Source organism: Vitis vinifera, chromosome 18 (genome assembly GCF_030704535.1).
Source record: "Vitis vinifera cultivar Pinot Noir 40024 chromosome 18, ASM3070453v1".
NCBI lineage: Eukaryota > Viridiplantae > Streptophyta > Magnoliopsida > Vitales > Vitaceae > Vitis > Vitis vinifera.
The window spans coordinates 5,644,579-5,658,469 of record NC_081822.1 but is presented as its reverse complement, the minus strand read 5'-3'; the positions used below and the strand labels follow the sequence as shown (position 1 = coordinate 5,658,469).

The window sequence follows — 13,891 nt, the reverse complement described above, 5'->3', positions numbered from 1 at the left end:
AAGCATCTTATATTTTGCTTCCTTTGAACTATTCACCGACTGTTTTATGTATTAAAATCACAAAAATCCACAAATAAAATTGCCATCAATATTATTATTGCTAATGTGCTGGGGAATAATAACCAACACGTAACATAAGGCGCTCCCTTCCTCATTTTCATCAAAATCTTCCATCCCACATCGGATTCCTTTTCCACTTTGAATCGTTTTCTCTCGAACGAACCTTTGCTAATGTTGCTGTGATTGTCATGAATCCCAACATGGGGTCCTTTCTGGGTTGAAAGAAGCGAAAAGGAGGAGAACCAAGTAATAGGATGAAGAGCAAGGAAAGACATCGAAGGGCCAGGAATGAGAGTGGGTTCAAGAACGGACGGTGGAGAAGGTGACCATGGTTGCCGAGGCTAAAAAAAACAAAGAGAGAAAAAAAGGGTGAAATATAGCGTGGTGACAAAGGCACAAAGGGGGTGTTGTCGGCTCATAATCGCTGCTGTCACTTTTGATTCCCTTAGAAAAGCTGTCGGCGCCGCCGTAATATGTTACTGTTCATTGAAAGTGATTGTGCCACGTTTCGCCTTTCCACGCCTTCCTCCAGCAGCAGCACCACCACCCAGCACTCACTTGATCCACGTCGATGGAGTTTGGAGTGTGACTCCGACTACCTTTCTTTTCCACCTTCGGACCTACTTTTGCCGTGTTACATTGCCATTTGCAAATGATCTTTCATTATGTGCACAAAAAGCGTGGTGGATAGTTGATACACACTCCTATTCACGTTGGGTCTTGAAAGGACACCCACCAACAACCACACAGGTTTACGTACGCCAATAAGTCCTTTAGGTGTGGAAATTGTGACCAAATCTAGAATTAGGATGGAGCATTATGCTCCACTTTATGAAGGCATTTTCAGTGAAATCCCCACTAGATAAACGAGAATGAATGAAACAAATGGACATTTCACCTCAGAATTATCAAATGCTCCTACACCCACCGTTATCAAATACACTCGTCGTCAATAATTAATTTGAAACAACTGAGTCTAGATATGTACTTCGAAAATGAATCCCAAGTCCCAAGTCCCAAGTGTGATCTCACATACTCTTCTACCTCATTCTCTCTGCAATCACCCTGTTATTACTTCACTCTTCCCTTCTACCCATCTTAGCTTTTGGTCCTATTCCTCGGTTAATGGGTAATGGGTAATGGGCAATGGTTCACCTTTTTTAACTGTCCCCGGTAAAAAAAGAAAAGGGGGGGTGGTTTCTCTCCAACACCTCTCATTTTCACTTTCTACCACCACAACCAGTACACTACAAGTCTACTACTTCAACTTGAGCTTCCAATTCTCCTAATATATTTTTCTCTATGCAACCCCTTCTTCCTCTTTCTTCAAAAAGTCAGGGGTTTTTTCCATTATTCCAGACAGACTATATCTTCATCTTGGAGCTCCCTGATCCCTATCATATCTTCTACTACAACAATTAATTGAGGTTCCATTCAATATTTACATCGTTAAGATTCTTTTATGTGCCATGTGTAGAAACTCTTCATTTCTCTCAATATTTATATTTTCATTTATTATTATTATTTTTTTAAATCTTGCTTTTTGGGTAGAAAATGCTTCCGTTTCAAAGCTACTATGAACCTGTTCAGCAGATGAAGTTGAAGTTGGAGGATGGGGATTCAGGAACAAGGGTGGAGGGAAAATCGACGGCTGCATGCAACAGCCACAGCGAGGCTGAGAGGAGGCGCAGACAGCGAATTAACGCTCACCTCTCCACTCTCCGCACTCTCCTCCCTAACACCACCAAAGTGAGTGATGCTTTTTCTTTGTCGCGGCGTTGTAAGGCTAATTTAGTCGCACGCTCTTACATTTTCAACTACTTTGTTCTCTCCAGACAGACAAGGCGTCATTGCTGGCGGAGGTGGTTCGGCACGTGACGGAGCTCAGGAAGCGCGCTGCTGACGTGGCGGGGCAGAACGGAGACGGATGCTGCAGCGGCGGTGGATCGGAGTCGTGGACGTTTCCTGGAGAGACGGACGAGGTGACTTTGGGGTACTACGAGGGAGATGAGAGGCTGATAAAGGCGACGTTGTGCTGCGAGGATAGACCGAGTTTGAACCGGGATCTGACGCAGGCAATTGGCTCGGTGAGGGCACGGGTGGTGCGGGCCGAGATGGCGACGGTGGGAGGGCGGACGAAGAGCGTGGTGGTGATGCAGTGGGGTGGTGGTGGGGAGGCTGAACTTGGGAATTTGAGAAGGGCATTGAAAGCTGTGGTGGAAAATCGGGCTTCGGGTTTTGGGTCCACCGGGGTGTTCCCACTTCACAAGCGCCCTCGTTTCTCTACTTCAAACGCTTCTTCTTAACCCTTGATCAAATACCAGTGTTTGATTTAGATTTTTGAATTTTTCCTTTTTGTATTTTGTTTCTAAATTCTAATACACACAACTGTACAACAACGTTAGCTATTTCCATTTCCAACCTCATTCCACTCGTTTAATATTCAGAGTCTTGAGGATGTTTTTCCAGACAACATGAAAGCTCTTTCCTACAAAACCCCCCATTGACAAAGAGAAAAAATAAACAAAAAAAATCTGCACTACAGATGCAGCAGCATATTTGTTTCAGGTAGAAATAGAACAGTGCCTTTTCTTTTCCATTAAGTAATGATTATAATTCAATCCAAAAATTCCACTTGAAAATTGTGCTGGGAGACTTTAATTATGTACTTCTAATAGCCCTCTAAAAGAGAGACAAAAATGAAGCATACACCTTATGGGGAGATGCACTCTACGAGGAAATGTCTATCTTGGCAAACAAGGATGAGCTTCAAGAATCAAAACTATTGTCAGTTACGTGTAGAATGGAAACATATGTTTTGGCAAATCAAAGAAAGCTAATAGAGATGCAAGACTGTCCTGGTCGGTGACCCTTCAAAGGGTCTAATTTTATGTGGGCATTGGATTTGGATAAGAATGCCATGAGTGCCTTTTTTTTCACTTTTTTTTTTTAATTTAATTTTTTTTTGGGTCCTCGTGATATTTCCTCACATGGATAAGCATGTACTCATCTGAATATTTAAGTTTCTACCATCATATTCTATAGTAAGTTTTAAATATGGGTGGTGGTGGTTAAAAACATACCAAACTTGAGAGCGGGAACAGAGCCATGCACTCGCGGATCCGTAACTACCTTTTTCTTATTAATTATTATTATTGTTGTCACTTTAGTCTTGAGTCTTGACATGATTTTGAACCGTTATAGTTTTGTATTTTTCATGATGATCTGTTGATTATCGGAGCCCCGGTTTAATATATGTGGATTGAAAACCCTAATTTGGTTCTTCATGCCAGGCTCTGGAATTCGTTGGATTGGATCAACAATGGCAGCTCTTCGACCTTCTTCTGTATCATTCGATTCTTCTGTTTCCGGACCCACTAATTCCTTCATGGGTCTTCTCCACAAATCGCCTGTATCTCTTCCCATTCATTTGCATTCTTATTCCCTCCACTTTCCATAAGACTCTGCGTGCTTTTTTTTTTTTTTTTTTCCCTTATTGATTCTTCTGTTTATTTTTCAGATCTTTGATTCTCGGAAGAAATTGGTGAGAGTTGGCGAAACCCATTTGGGATCGTTACCTTCAGTCAAGTAAATATTTCTCTTAATCTTGTTTTTACTTCTGATCTGGATTGCATTCTTCATCATTTTTTTTTTCTTTTTTTTCCTTCCCTTGTTCCCCCTCTTTTCTTTTAGTTTTTGTTTTCGTTTTAGAAGTAACCCAATCAAATATATGAGGGACGGTTTGATGCAAGTGTGTGTGTTTAGTAGGAGACGGGAGATGGGTGCTTTTGTGTTGACTCAAAATGAAAAATAACTTTGTGAAGAGAAATAGTGCTAGCAATGTCCGCACTTCTTCCTTCATACACTTCTATCAAATAAGAAGAGTTTCTTCTGAATGCTGCTACGGATTCTTGATTATCCTTTTCTGTTTGTTAGGCCGCATTTGGTTGTAGAATTGGCACCTTGGAACTGGAAATTGGAACCTTTAGTACTAATTCAGCATTCTGTTACTTTCTGTACAATTGAAACATCAAACAAAATCCAATTCTCACTGAACAGATACAGCCTATAACTGTTTTGATCTTTTCATTGTAACTTACATAATGGTCACATCATGTAAGCATTTTGTCTTTGGTTTGGGGAACCTTTCTCCTTTCTTAGATTTTTTTTCGGCACAAAGCTTCCTGGTGATGTGATTTATGAGAAACCTCAATACAACTGTAATTTCAACAGTAACCTGAAAGATAAGACTGTTCCAGAAATTAACTTTTCCATGTGACTGTACTTTGATTTTAACCTAGGAATACTTTAAGAATTGCACTCACACTTTGGCTTCTCCACTTGTAGGAGAAATTTGGTTTCAAGATTGGAGGCTTCAAGTGATTCATTGGGATGTGGTCAACACCTTATGAGCAATAAGATGGGAAATGAAATGGAAAGTCTGGATAAAACTGATCAGGGACTGGATTTTTTTGAAGAGTTGAAGCACAGGTTTCTCTGTTTCAAGAAGCAAAAGTACCTGTAAGTAGCAACTAGCATTGAAATGAAGGATTTCCTGGATTTAAGAGAACTGTTTTGCCTTTTTTATGATAACTAACTCATGCTTTGAACAGGGAAGAACCAGAGCACTTTCAAGCTCTTGCCAAAGCTCAATCTCCAAAGGTATAAACATACTCAAATTTTTTAATGATTCTCTATATTTAGCAGACCTTTTGGCCTTAAGTGAAATCATGATTAAGCACACACTGTTATACTCTGCCCTATTTTGTTGCAAATAAACTTGGGCAGTTATATTTAAACTGATAAGTTCAAGAACAGTTCATGGTGATCGCTTGTGCAGACTCGAGGGTATGCCCTTCCAACATCCTTGGTTTTCAACCAGGAGAAGCATTCATGATAAGAAATGTGGCAAATCTTGTGCCCCCAGTAGAGGTATCGACTCATATTTTTATTCAACTTTAACTAAAAGCCAAGTTACTGAACTGCAAATTTTCAATATGATCTGTTATTCGAGTTTAACCAGTCCTGTTAATTTTTATCTTTCTGCAGAACGGACCATCAGAAACTAATGCTGCCCTCGAGTTTGCTGTGAATACTCTTGAAGTAAGTGATTCCATTCAATAAATCTCTGAACTTCTGGTCATTGACAGAAGCACAGAATGGTGTGTCCTTGAGGCTACAGTAGGAAGTGTCTCTGACCCCTCACATTCATTAATTAGAAGCCTTCAGTAATTTGATTCTTGAGTAATGAGAATTGTAGCAAGAGGGAAACATCCCTTGCTTTGACAAATTTATGATTCAGAGATTATTCAGCACCAAGGATAATCTCAAGTTTTGGGCACAAATGGGAAAATATTGCTGGAAACTTGGGAAGCTAATTTGTGCTCTAAAATACTTGACAAAAATATAAGGTTTTTACAGGAAAATTTTGAGTGCGAATTTAAGTGGGAAGAAGCAGTGAATGTTAGCAAACTAGAGGCATGCATTGTTCTTGGAAAATCTTTAATAATGCAGGTTGATTTTGAAAGTTTACTTCTATTTGGGGTTACATGCAAAATTAATGATCTTCATGATTAATATTACCATGCAATATATGATTACTTTGTCCTTGTGCTGCGTACACCGAATATAAGGTCGGCTATAGATTTTCCCTTTCTTTTTTTCTTTTCTTTTTTTTTTTCCTGAAGAAATTCAAAGATTTCTGTTATATTGCTTTCACTTTCACATGCATGTTCTCCATGATTGTATAAACTTTTATTTTTACTTGGGAATTGGGAATGACAAAATGATTATTGCTTTCTCTAGGTTGAAAATATATTAGTCATAGGACACAGTAGCTGCGCAGGAATTGAGACCCTTGTGAGGATGCGAGATGATGTGAATTCCAGGTTCTGTTTGGCAACTTCTTTTCTTTCTCATATACCCATGACTTGTGCTTGCTTGATCTTCAATGTGGCTTGTGCTCCAGTTTCTTATCACAGTTCATCTCTATTTTCAGTAGCTTTGTTGAAAATTGGGTTGCCAATGGGAAAGTTGCAAAATTAAGAACAAAAGCTGCTGCCGGCCATCTTGGCTTTTACCAGCAATGCAAATACTGTGAGAAGGTTCCTTTTATTTATCACACTCTTTCTGAACTGATTATTTGATATTTCTACCTGATAAAGTAGGATCTCCTGCTGTCATAAATGCTTTGCTTATGATATAGTCAAATTAACTCAAACTTGCTTAAATGTTGGACCAGCTTGGCAAAAAACTGGTCAGAGTTGAGCTTCATTCTGTCTGGAAGTGTTTGAATCTTGCCAAGCTTAACAAAATTTTAATATATTTAGAAGAAAAAAAAATGACAGTTTTATATGATTGATTTTGAGTTACTGAGTCAACTCTATTTTGCCCCATAAAAGGGCATGAATTTTCCCTTAAAGTTGGTTTTCAGTCTCAAGCTTTAGGCAGTCTTTGTAAGCTCTTGAATTTCATTTCTGTGGTAAGTTATGTTTGAAAATGAGGCATAGGCTGATAAAAGAGGTGTCTTACATTGATTGATCTTTATCTGATCATATTATTTCTTAAGTTTGAACCAAGATATATTTTTGGTAGGGTTTTTTCATCAGTTAATCTAAACCTCTTTGCTATTCTAATCATGCACTATGTGAATACAATAAAGCTCACAGAGTATTAGTCTTAGAAGAACAGTAGAACTAGCAAAGACTGAGTCTTAACTTGGTGGCTATTGAAGTGAGTTTTACTCATTAATCTTTACAGGAATCAATCAACCACTCCTTGCTGAACCTGCTAACGTATCCATGGATAGAAGACAGAGAAAGGAAAGGACTTCTTTCTATCCATGGAGGTTACTATGATTTTCTGAACTGTACATTTGAGAAGTGGACAATTGATTTCAAGAGAAGCAGCATTGAAAAAGAAGGGCCCAAATGCTTGGTCAAAAACCGAGCATTTTGGTGCTGAGTTTCTACTTCTCTATCCCACAAGCTAGATTTTCACCATTGCATGAGAATGTAATTAACTTCTCTTTGCTTGTAAATATCGAAAATCCATTTGGAATTGAAAATGGCATATGTTTTCTCTTATCTCTTCGACGCTTCCCCCCACTTGCCTCCTACTTCTCTTATCTCTTATCTCTTTGAAAATGTCATAAGGATTAAAAAGGAAATCACAGGAACAGCATAGACATCGTACAGCATTCAATTATTTATTAGGAGGTTTTTTTAGCCCAGGACATCTCTTGGCAAACTCATCACAAGCTTCATTGCAAGCAATCATGTAAAATATGATTGTGCAATTAAAGAAATTCTATATTCTAAATGTTTCATCAAATTACTTCTTGGTCAGATTCAATGATATTCTATATAATTTTGTATAAAATTAAAAGCATATATAAACTCAAAGTTCTATTTACACATCCCATCTATCCCTTTGTAACCCTTATTTTTATTTTATTTTTTAAATATAAAAGGACACGTGAAATTGCTCAATGCCTCTCATCTTCTAGACTTCTACCACACCCTGAACCAACCAAAACCCTAACCGGAATCCTCATCTGTTCCCTGTTCATTTCCCTCACCTCCATATCTTCCTCCTCTTCCATTCAATTCTCAGCAATAACCATGGCCATTGCTAACGCTCTGTTTTATTTATTTCTTTGTTTATTGTTTTTTTTTCCTTAAAAAAGAGCAGATAATTCTTTGTATGTTTCTATATTGCTACTAGGAAGTGAAATATTTGCACTTGGCAAAGAAGTCCAAAGCCCACAATCCATATGGCTTGGGCCTGGGATGCCACTCAGCCTTAACTGTTATGTTGCTTGCATATGATACAGTAAAGTTAAATTTTATTTGCTCCTTTTCTTGTTCCTTTTTTCTTTCTTTAGGATGCCATTTTGTTACTGCATTGTTTGTTTGTTTGTTAATTATTGGGTATTCAAGAAATTCCTTTGACCTTTGTACCAGTTGTTATCCTAAAAATAATCTTTGTTGAACGAATTTTTAATCCAATCTTAAGACATTGGTAAATATTAATTGTTTAGAAGCCTTACTGGTAGAATATTTTTCAATCAATAAGCTCACATGGGAAGGTTTTAATCTGCTGGTTGATAAGTACAAATCCTACATCGTCCACCTGGGAAACTAGTCATTGTAATCAACAATCCAATCAGCAAGATGTTCTTCATTCACATGGAACTAGTAGTATATCAATGAAGATAACACCAGGCAGATGAACTTCTATTGACTTTAATCAAGATCCCTGCTACATATGGCAAAACCCTCCACCAAATCTATTTGATTATTTGGAAGTGATGGATGAGAAGTTCAACTAACAACACAAAGCTCTTCCCAATCCCAACAACTCAGCTTAAGTTCCCAATCTCATAAAACATCATCCCTCATCTATAAAACCCCAAAGCCAACCCCTGTATGCAAACCATTCTCAGAAGAAACTTCTACCATCAATTCAGAAGCCCAAGTCTTTTAGCAATTCAGAAATGGCTCATCACCATCAACCATCCATTCTGTTGCCTCTGCTGCTCCTAACTCTGTCCCTAATGAGTGGCAAAGAAGTTTTTGCATCTCGTCACCTTCTGGAGGAAACCGCACTGCCTAAGGTTCCTGAGCTTCCCAAGGTAGAATTGCCACCTCTTCCTACACTCCCCACTTTGCAGAAACCTGAACTGCCAACTCTTCCCAAGGCTGAGCTTCCACCTCTGCCTCATGTCCCAACTCTACCAGAGCCCACGTTGCCAACTTTGCCCAAGCCTGAATTGCCTACTGTTCCACATGTCCCAGCTTTGGAGAAGCCTGAACTGCCACCTTTGCCAAAGCTTGAGGTGCCAAAACTGCCAGAAGTCCCTCCTCTACCCCATCTACCTGACCTGCCTAAGCCAACGCTGCCTAGCATCCCTACTCTTCCAAAGGACATACCCTTCCCTTCTCTTTCCCCACCCCACTCAACCACCAGCCCTTGAGCTTCCGGTGCATAGTTTCATATAATCATCACACGTCTTATTAGCTTTTGGATGGAGTAGAGATTGACATGTGAAGAAATCCTTAAACGCCAGGGTTGCATCCTGGTTCATATGTGTGTGGGTTGGTGCTAATGCTTGTGTGGAGTCTGTTTTCATTCATAGTTTTCTGTTGGCTTGTGTTGATTTGTGATTGTGGTTGATTTTTGAGGGGATGTCTGATGTGTGAAACTGGGTCATGTTTGAAGTTACTTGTATACTCTCATGGTTATTAATTATTTATGGTTCCTGTTTATCTCGCAAATTCCTTTTGATGTGGAACTAAAAGCATAAACAATAATCTATCTTTTGGTTAAATGTTCATAACACCCAGAACAAAATTGAGTTAATGGAGCGGTTTGCAACAGCCCACGGTGTGTTTGGGCATCCCATCACCCATTTGTTGCCATGAAAGGGAGGCATAAACCATTAAATGATGATGAAGCCCTGATGTCTATCTTGTGCAAATATAATATAATGATCATAAGAAGAATTGGGTTGGAAAAGTGAAGGAAGAATGACTTCTAATGCCTGCTATTATAATACATTCTTAAGGCTTATTTGGAGCCATGCAGATTGCAATCATGAACTCGTTGCATTTGTATTTGAAGGTTTACCATTCCAATTATGCTTTTTCTGTTCTTTAACACTGAAGTTAGCATAATTGAAGAAAAAAAAAAAAAACTCAGGTTAATTGCATAATTTCAGGAATTTATTTCAGCAAAAAGGCAAGCTTAACCATATTTTGATAATTCAAAAAAATTATCAGTCTTATATTATAATGTGGGATAATGAGTTAACAGTGTGCCGCCCACCAAAGGGCGCTGACTTTTGGCCCTGGGTTAGAATTAGAATTTCAGTCTTCAAGCTATAGGCACTCTTTGTAAGCCCTTGAATTGCACTTCTCTGGTAAGCTATGTTTGAAAGTGAGGCGAAGGTTGACAAAAGAGCTGATTTGATCTTCATCTGATGGAATCATTTAGGAAGTTTGAACTTGGGTACATACTTGGTTGGGCGTTTTCATCGGTTAATCTGAATCCTCCTCTTGAATGCTATATTAATAATGCACTGTATGCATGCCATAAATCTCAGGAGGGCGCTAGTCTTAGAAGACAGTAGAATGGGCAAAGAGTGAGCCTTAAAAAAAAAGGGGAGTTTTCCAGGTGGATGCTATGATTTTCTGAATGACTTCAATAGAAGCAGCATCGAAAAACAAGGGGGCAGATACTTGATGGAAGATGGACCATTTTGTTGCTTAGTTTCTAGCTTCTTTCACCGTTCCACAAGGTAGACTTTCACCTTTATGAAATGAAGAGACGCATTTCCAAAATTACAGCATTACTCCACCAAACCTAATTGGGTATGAGATGGTTGTCACATGGCCTTATACTTGAGCGGAAGCCCAACCCAAGTTCTCCCCTGCCCATACTACATAAACAAACACTGGGTTTCAAATCCTAATTTATACTGCTAGGCCTGGAGCTTCGGCCAATGGCCTGTAGCTTGTATGAAATTAAAGTAAGAAGTGTGTGGAGTGTGGTGTGACAGAGATGCGACAGCATCTGCACCGTCATGGTCACGGTTGTCTGAGATTGTGGGTACGAGTACAAAAGGCAAGCCCACAGATTTCTTTCGCCCTTTGCAGTACTTTCTTCCTCTTTTTTCTGAATCTCGTGAAGATCCAAATCTTTGTCTTGGGAGCCTTTACAAGAAGGTTTGATTGCACTATAACTTGCCAGTCAACTAGTGTGTATCTCAATGAAGATTGAGATCCAAAAGCCTACTAGTGTTGCTTGACCAACCCCCTCTTATTCAATATATTTCTCAAGCATCATATCCATACAAAGTTTTGGTTAAATGTTGTAAATCCTGTTCATACTTGTAAATTCCTTTTGGCTTTTTGTTTTTAGTGATGATCCCTTCTTTCTTTAACATTTTGACTTGCTGTGCCTGTGTCACAGTAGCCTACACTTTTTGATGCACTTTTTGAACATGATCTTTCCTTTTGAACTCCGTATCTCTATATGTGATAGTGCCACTGCTTTCTCTTGTCGCTTCCACGACTCTCAGGTCAATGCTTGTTTATATTATTTGTGCTAATCAAACTACCTCAGCAACTCATTAAAGCCTAATCTCCAATTCTTTGCACCCACCTTCAACAATTCCACTTTATCTAATCCCTTATTATTTTACTAGTTGACCACATTTTGCCTTGAACTCCTTTGTTAGAGATAATGACATGTGTTGGGTTGGGTAATTCATGACATGTATACTACTCCACTGTATGCAGAGACTTATCTTTTAATATTTTTGGGACTCAACTTAAATAACTAACAGATGTTTGTAGTATGTAAAAGATTGTTGGTGGATCAGAACATACACAAGCAAGGCTGCCATTTTCACAGGCATCACATGGTATGACATTATATTTACATATATATATATATATATATTTCATCCAGTTAAAGTCATTACAGTTCTCATGCAACATTAATTGCACAGTGCAGGGCATATCCATTCTAAAGTGCATTCAATTGATTCATTCCGGTTACCACAGGGGAAGCTGGACCCTGTTGGCATCATCTTTACCTTACCTGCAAATGATACTTCAAGGCTTCAAGAAAGAAGGGAGGTTGATGAAGTTTATTTGCCAAATTAATTACCTTCATGTGAATTATTCCATCGCCATTAGTTTTAATAATGATGGGAAGATGGTTTCTGCAATGAGTCAAGGCAGGGCAGGCCACTGTTCAATTCAGCTTCAACTTCGGATTTCGGAACATAAACCTAGCTAGGAGCCTTGGTTATGATATGAAACCAATTGTTAGTGAGGCTGGAGCATGTATAGCTGCCATACCCCTCTCTTTCTCCTTGATGGTGAAAATCCAATAATTATGAAAAATAATAAATAAATGAATAAACCGACATCATAGGGGCCACAGCAGGTTAGATGAGGAATACCTGCTCACATAGCATGTTTTATACCATCTCAAGACTTGTTTACAACTGACACTTTGTTGGGCAGGGATTGGTTTACTTTTATTGCAATTATTTGGCCCAATTTATTATTGAAACTAATGGGAGAACAATGCATCCCATAACAAACCTTTTATATGTTCCTTTGTTGAAAGTTAACTATTTGCAGATGGTGAAGAATCCAAAGCCTACCAGCCAAATGGCTTGACGTGTGAGATGTCAATAAGGCTGGTTTTTTATGTTGCTGGTATGTAAATTGGTAAAGTTTTCTTTCATCTGCTATTCTACATTCAAATTGTAAGGTTATGCATATTAATGAGGATAATTCTAGGCAGCTAAACTTCTATTGACTTTGATCAAGATCCCAGCTGAATATGGCAAGTCCGTAGACCAAATCTATTTGATTATCAGGAAGTTATGGATGAGAAGTTGAGCTAACAACACACAACCCTTCCCAACTACCCAGCTTAAGTTTTCATATATTCATTAACACTGCGTCACGTAAGTATCATCCCTCCTTTATAAAACCCCTAAGCCTACTCTTTCATGCAAACCATTCTCAGAAGAAAAGTTCTACCCTCGTTCAGAATTCTCAATCTTTTAGCAATTCAGAAAGGGAAAATGGCTCATCACCATGACCAATCCATTCTGTTGCCTCTGCTGCTCATCACTCTCTCCCTAATGAGTTGCAAAGAAGTTTTTGCATCTCGTCACCTTCTGGAGGAAACCACACTGCCTAAGGTTCCTGAGCTTCCTAAGCCAGAATTGCCACCTCTTCCTACACTCCCTACTTTTCCTAAACCTGAACTCCCACCTCTACCTCATATCCCTACTCTGCCAGAGTCCACGTTGCCAACTTTGCCCAAGCCTGAATTGCCAACCGTTCCGCATGTCCCAGCTTTGGAGAAGCCTGAACTGTCACCTTTGCCAAAGCTTGAGGTGCCAAAACTCCCAGAAGTCCCTCCTCTACCCCACCTACCTGACCTGCCTAAGCCCACACTGCCCACCGTCCCAACCCTTCCAAAGGACATTCCCTTCCCTTCCCTCTCCCCACCCCACTCAATCACTAGCCCTTGAGCTTCCGGTGCTGAGCTTCATGTCATCATCGCACCTCTCATTTGCTATCGTATGGAGTAGAGATTCTTAAAAACCAGGGTTGCACCCTGGTTCATATATGCGATTATTGGTGCTGATAGTTGTGTGGAGTTTATTTTCATTTGTAGTTTTCTGTTGGCATGTGTTGATTTATGATCGTCCTTGATTTGTAAGTTTCTTGTATACTCGCATGGTTATTGATTATTTATGCAAATTCCTTTTGAAGTGAACTAAAAGTGTGAACAATAATCTACCCTTAATGTATCAAAGGATTGCGGGAATCCCATGACCCAAAATTTGTTGTCATAAAAAGCAGACATAACCATCAAATGATAATGATTCATTCAAATGAGTTTTATCTTTTGAAACCTTGATGGCCATGTGGTAACAACGTAATACGGGGGGGAAGTTGAACAGGGGCGGCTGCCCATTAGAATACGTTCTTGGGGCCAAGTTGAAGTCATGCTGATTCCAATAATCAAGTCACTGCATTCTTTTTTTTCAAATGATAGACGAGGTTTACCATATCAATTATGCTATTTTGTTTTTTACCCAACCAAAACAAAAGGAACTCGAGGTTAATCACCTAATTTGAAGGAATCTATTCAAGCAAAAAGACAAACGTGGTGAACAATTCATGGGAAAGGTAAAGGAACTTTCAATGTAGCAAAACCAGAAGTCCTAAAAATTGTTGACTTTTCTCTACTACTCAAACTAGCTCGAGTTCAGTAAAAGCAGAAATTAAGA

The 13,891-nt window shown here is 39.1% G+C and overlaps 3 protein-coding genes across 13 annotated transcripts; all 3 read left to right on the top strand.

The window, feature by feature from the left end:
• The first annotated feature begins 1,045 nt into the window (after window positions 1-1,045).
• LOC104882497 (transcription factor bHLH30) lies at window positions 1,046-2,533 on the top strand. 3 transcript variants are annotated; one of them, XM_010666095.3, is made up of 3 exons: window positions 1,046-1,487; window positions 1,651-1,809; window positions 1,896-2,533. In XM_010666095.3, the coding sequence occupies exons 2-3, from the start codon at window positions 1,654-1,656 to the stop codon at window positions 2,364-2,366; spliced, it is 627 nt and encodes a 208-aa protein (XP_010664397.1). In that variant the 5' UTR covers window positions 1,046-1,487; window positions 1,651-1,653; the 3' UTR covers window positions 2,367-2,533. The 3 variants fall into 3 exon arrangements, with proteins under 3 accessions (XP_010664397.1, XP_010664396.1, XP_010664394.1); XM_010666094.3 differs by having other exon boundaries at window positions 1,047-1,487; window positions 1,654-1,809; XM_010666092.3 differs by having other exon boundaries at window positions 1,047-1,487; window positions 1,612-1,809.
• A 6-nt stretch (window positions 2,534-2,539) lies between these two features.
• Window positions 2,540-13,374, top strand: LOC100245391 (beta carbonic anhydrase 5, chloroplastic). Of its 9 annotated transcripts, none has more exons than XM_010666087.2 (11): window positions 2,540-2,628; window positions 3,354-3,472; window positions 3,581-3,648; window positions 4,408-4,581; window positions 4,674-4,722; window positions 4,879-4,992; window positions 5,110-5,163; window positions 5,866-5,948; window positions 6,059-6,164; window positions 11,411-11,488; window positions 11,581-13,374. In XM_010666087.2, exons 2-11 carry the CDS (start codon window positions 3,383-3,385, stop codon window positions 11,866-11,868), a joined length of 1,104 nt encoding a protein of 367 aa, XP_010664389.1. In that variant the 5' UTR covers window positions 2,540-2,628; window positions 3,354-3,382; the 3' UTR covers window positions 11,869-13,374. The 9 variants fall into 9 exon arrangements, with proteins under 9 accessions (XP_010664389.1, XP_010664387.1, XP_059590906.1 ...); XM_010666085.3 differs by lacking the exon at window positions 2,540-2,628 and adding an exon at window positions 2,660-3,184 and having other exon boundaries at window positions 6,062-6,164; XM_059734923.1 differs by lacking the exon at window positions 2,540-2,628 and adding an exon at window positions 2,663-3,184 and having other exon boundaries at window positions 6,059-6,156; window positions 11,421-11,488.
• Window positions 12,671-13,126, top strand: LOC100854963 (protein PELPK1). Its single transcript, XM_003634437.2, has one exon. It carries the CDS (start codon window positions 12,671-12,673, stop codon window positions 13,124-13,126), a length of 456 nt encoding a protein of 151 aa, XP_003634485.1.
• Window positions 13,375-13,891: the final 517 nt, after the last annotated feature.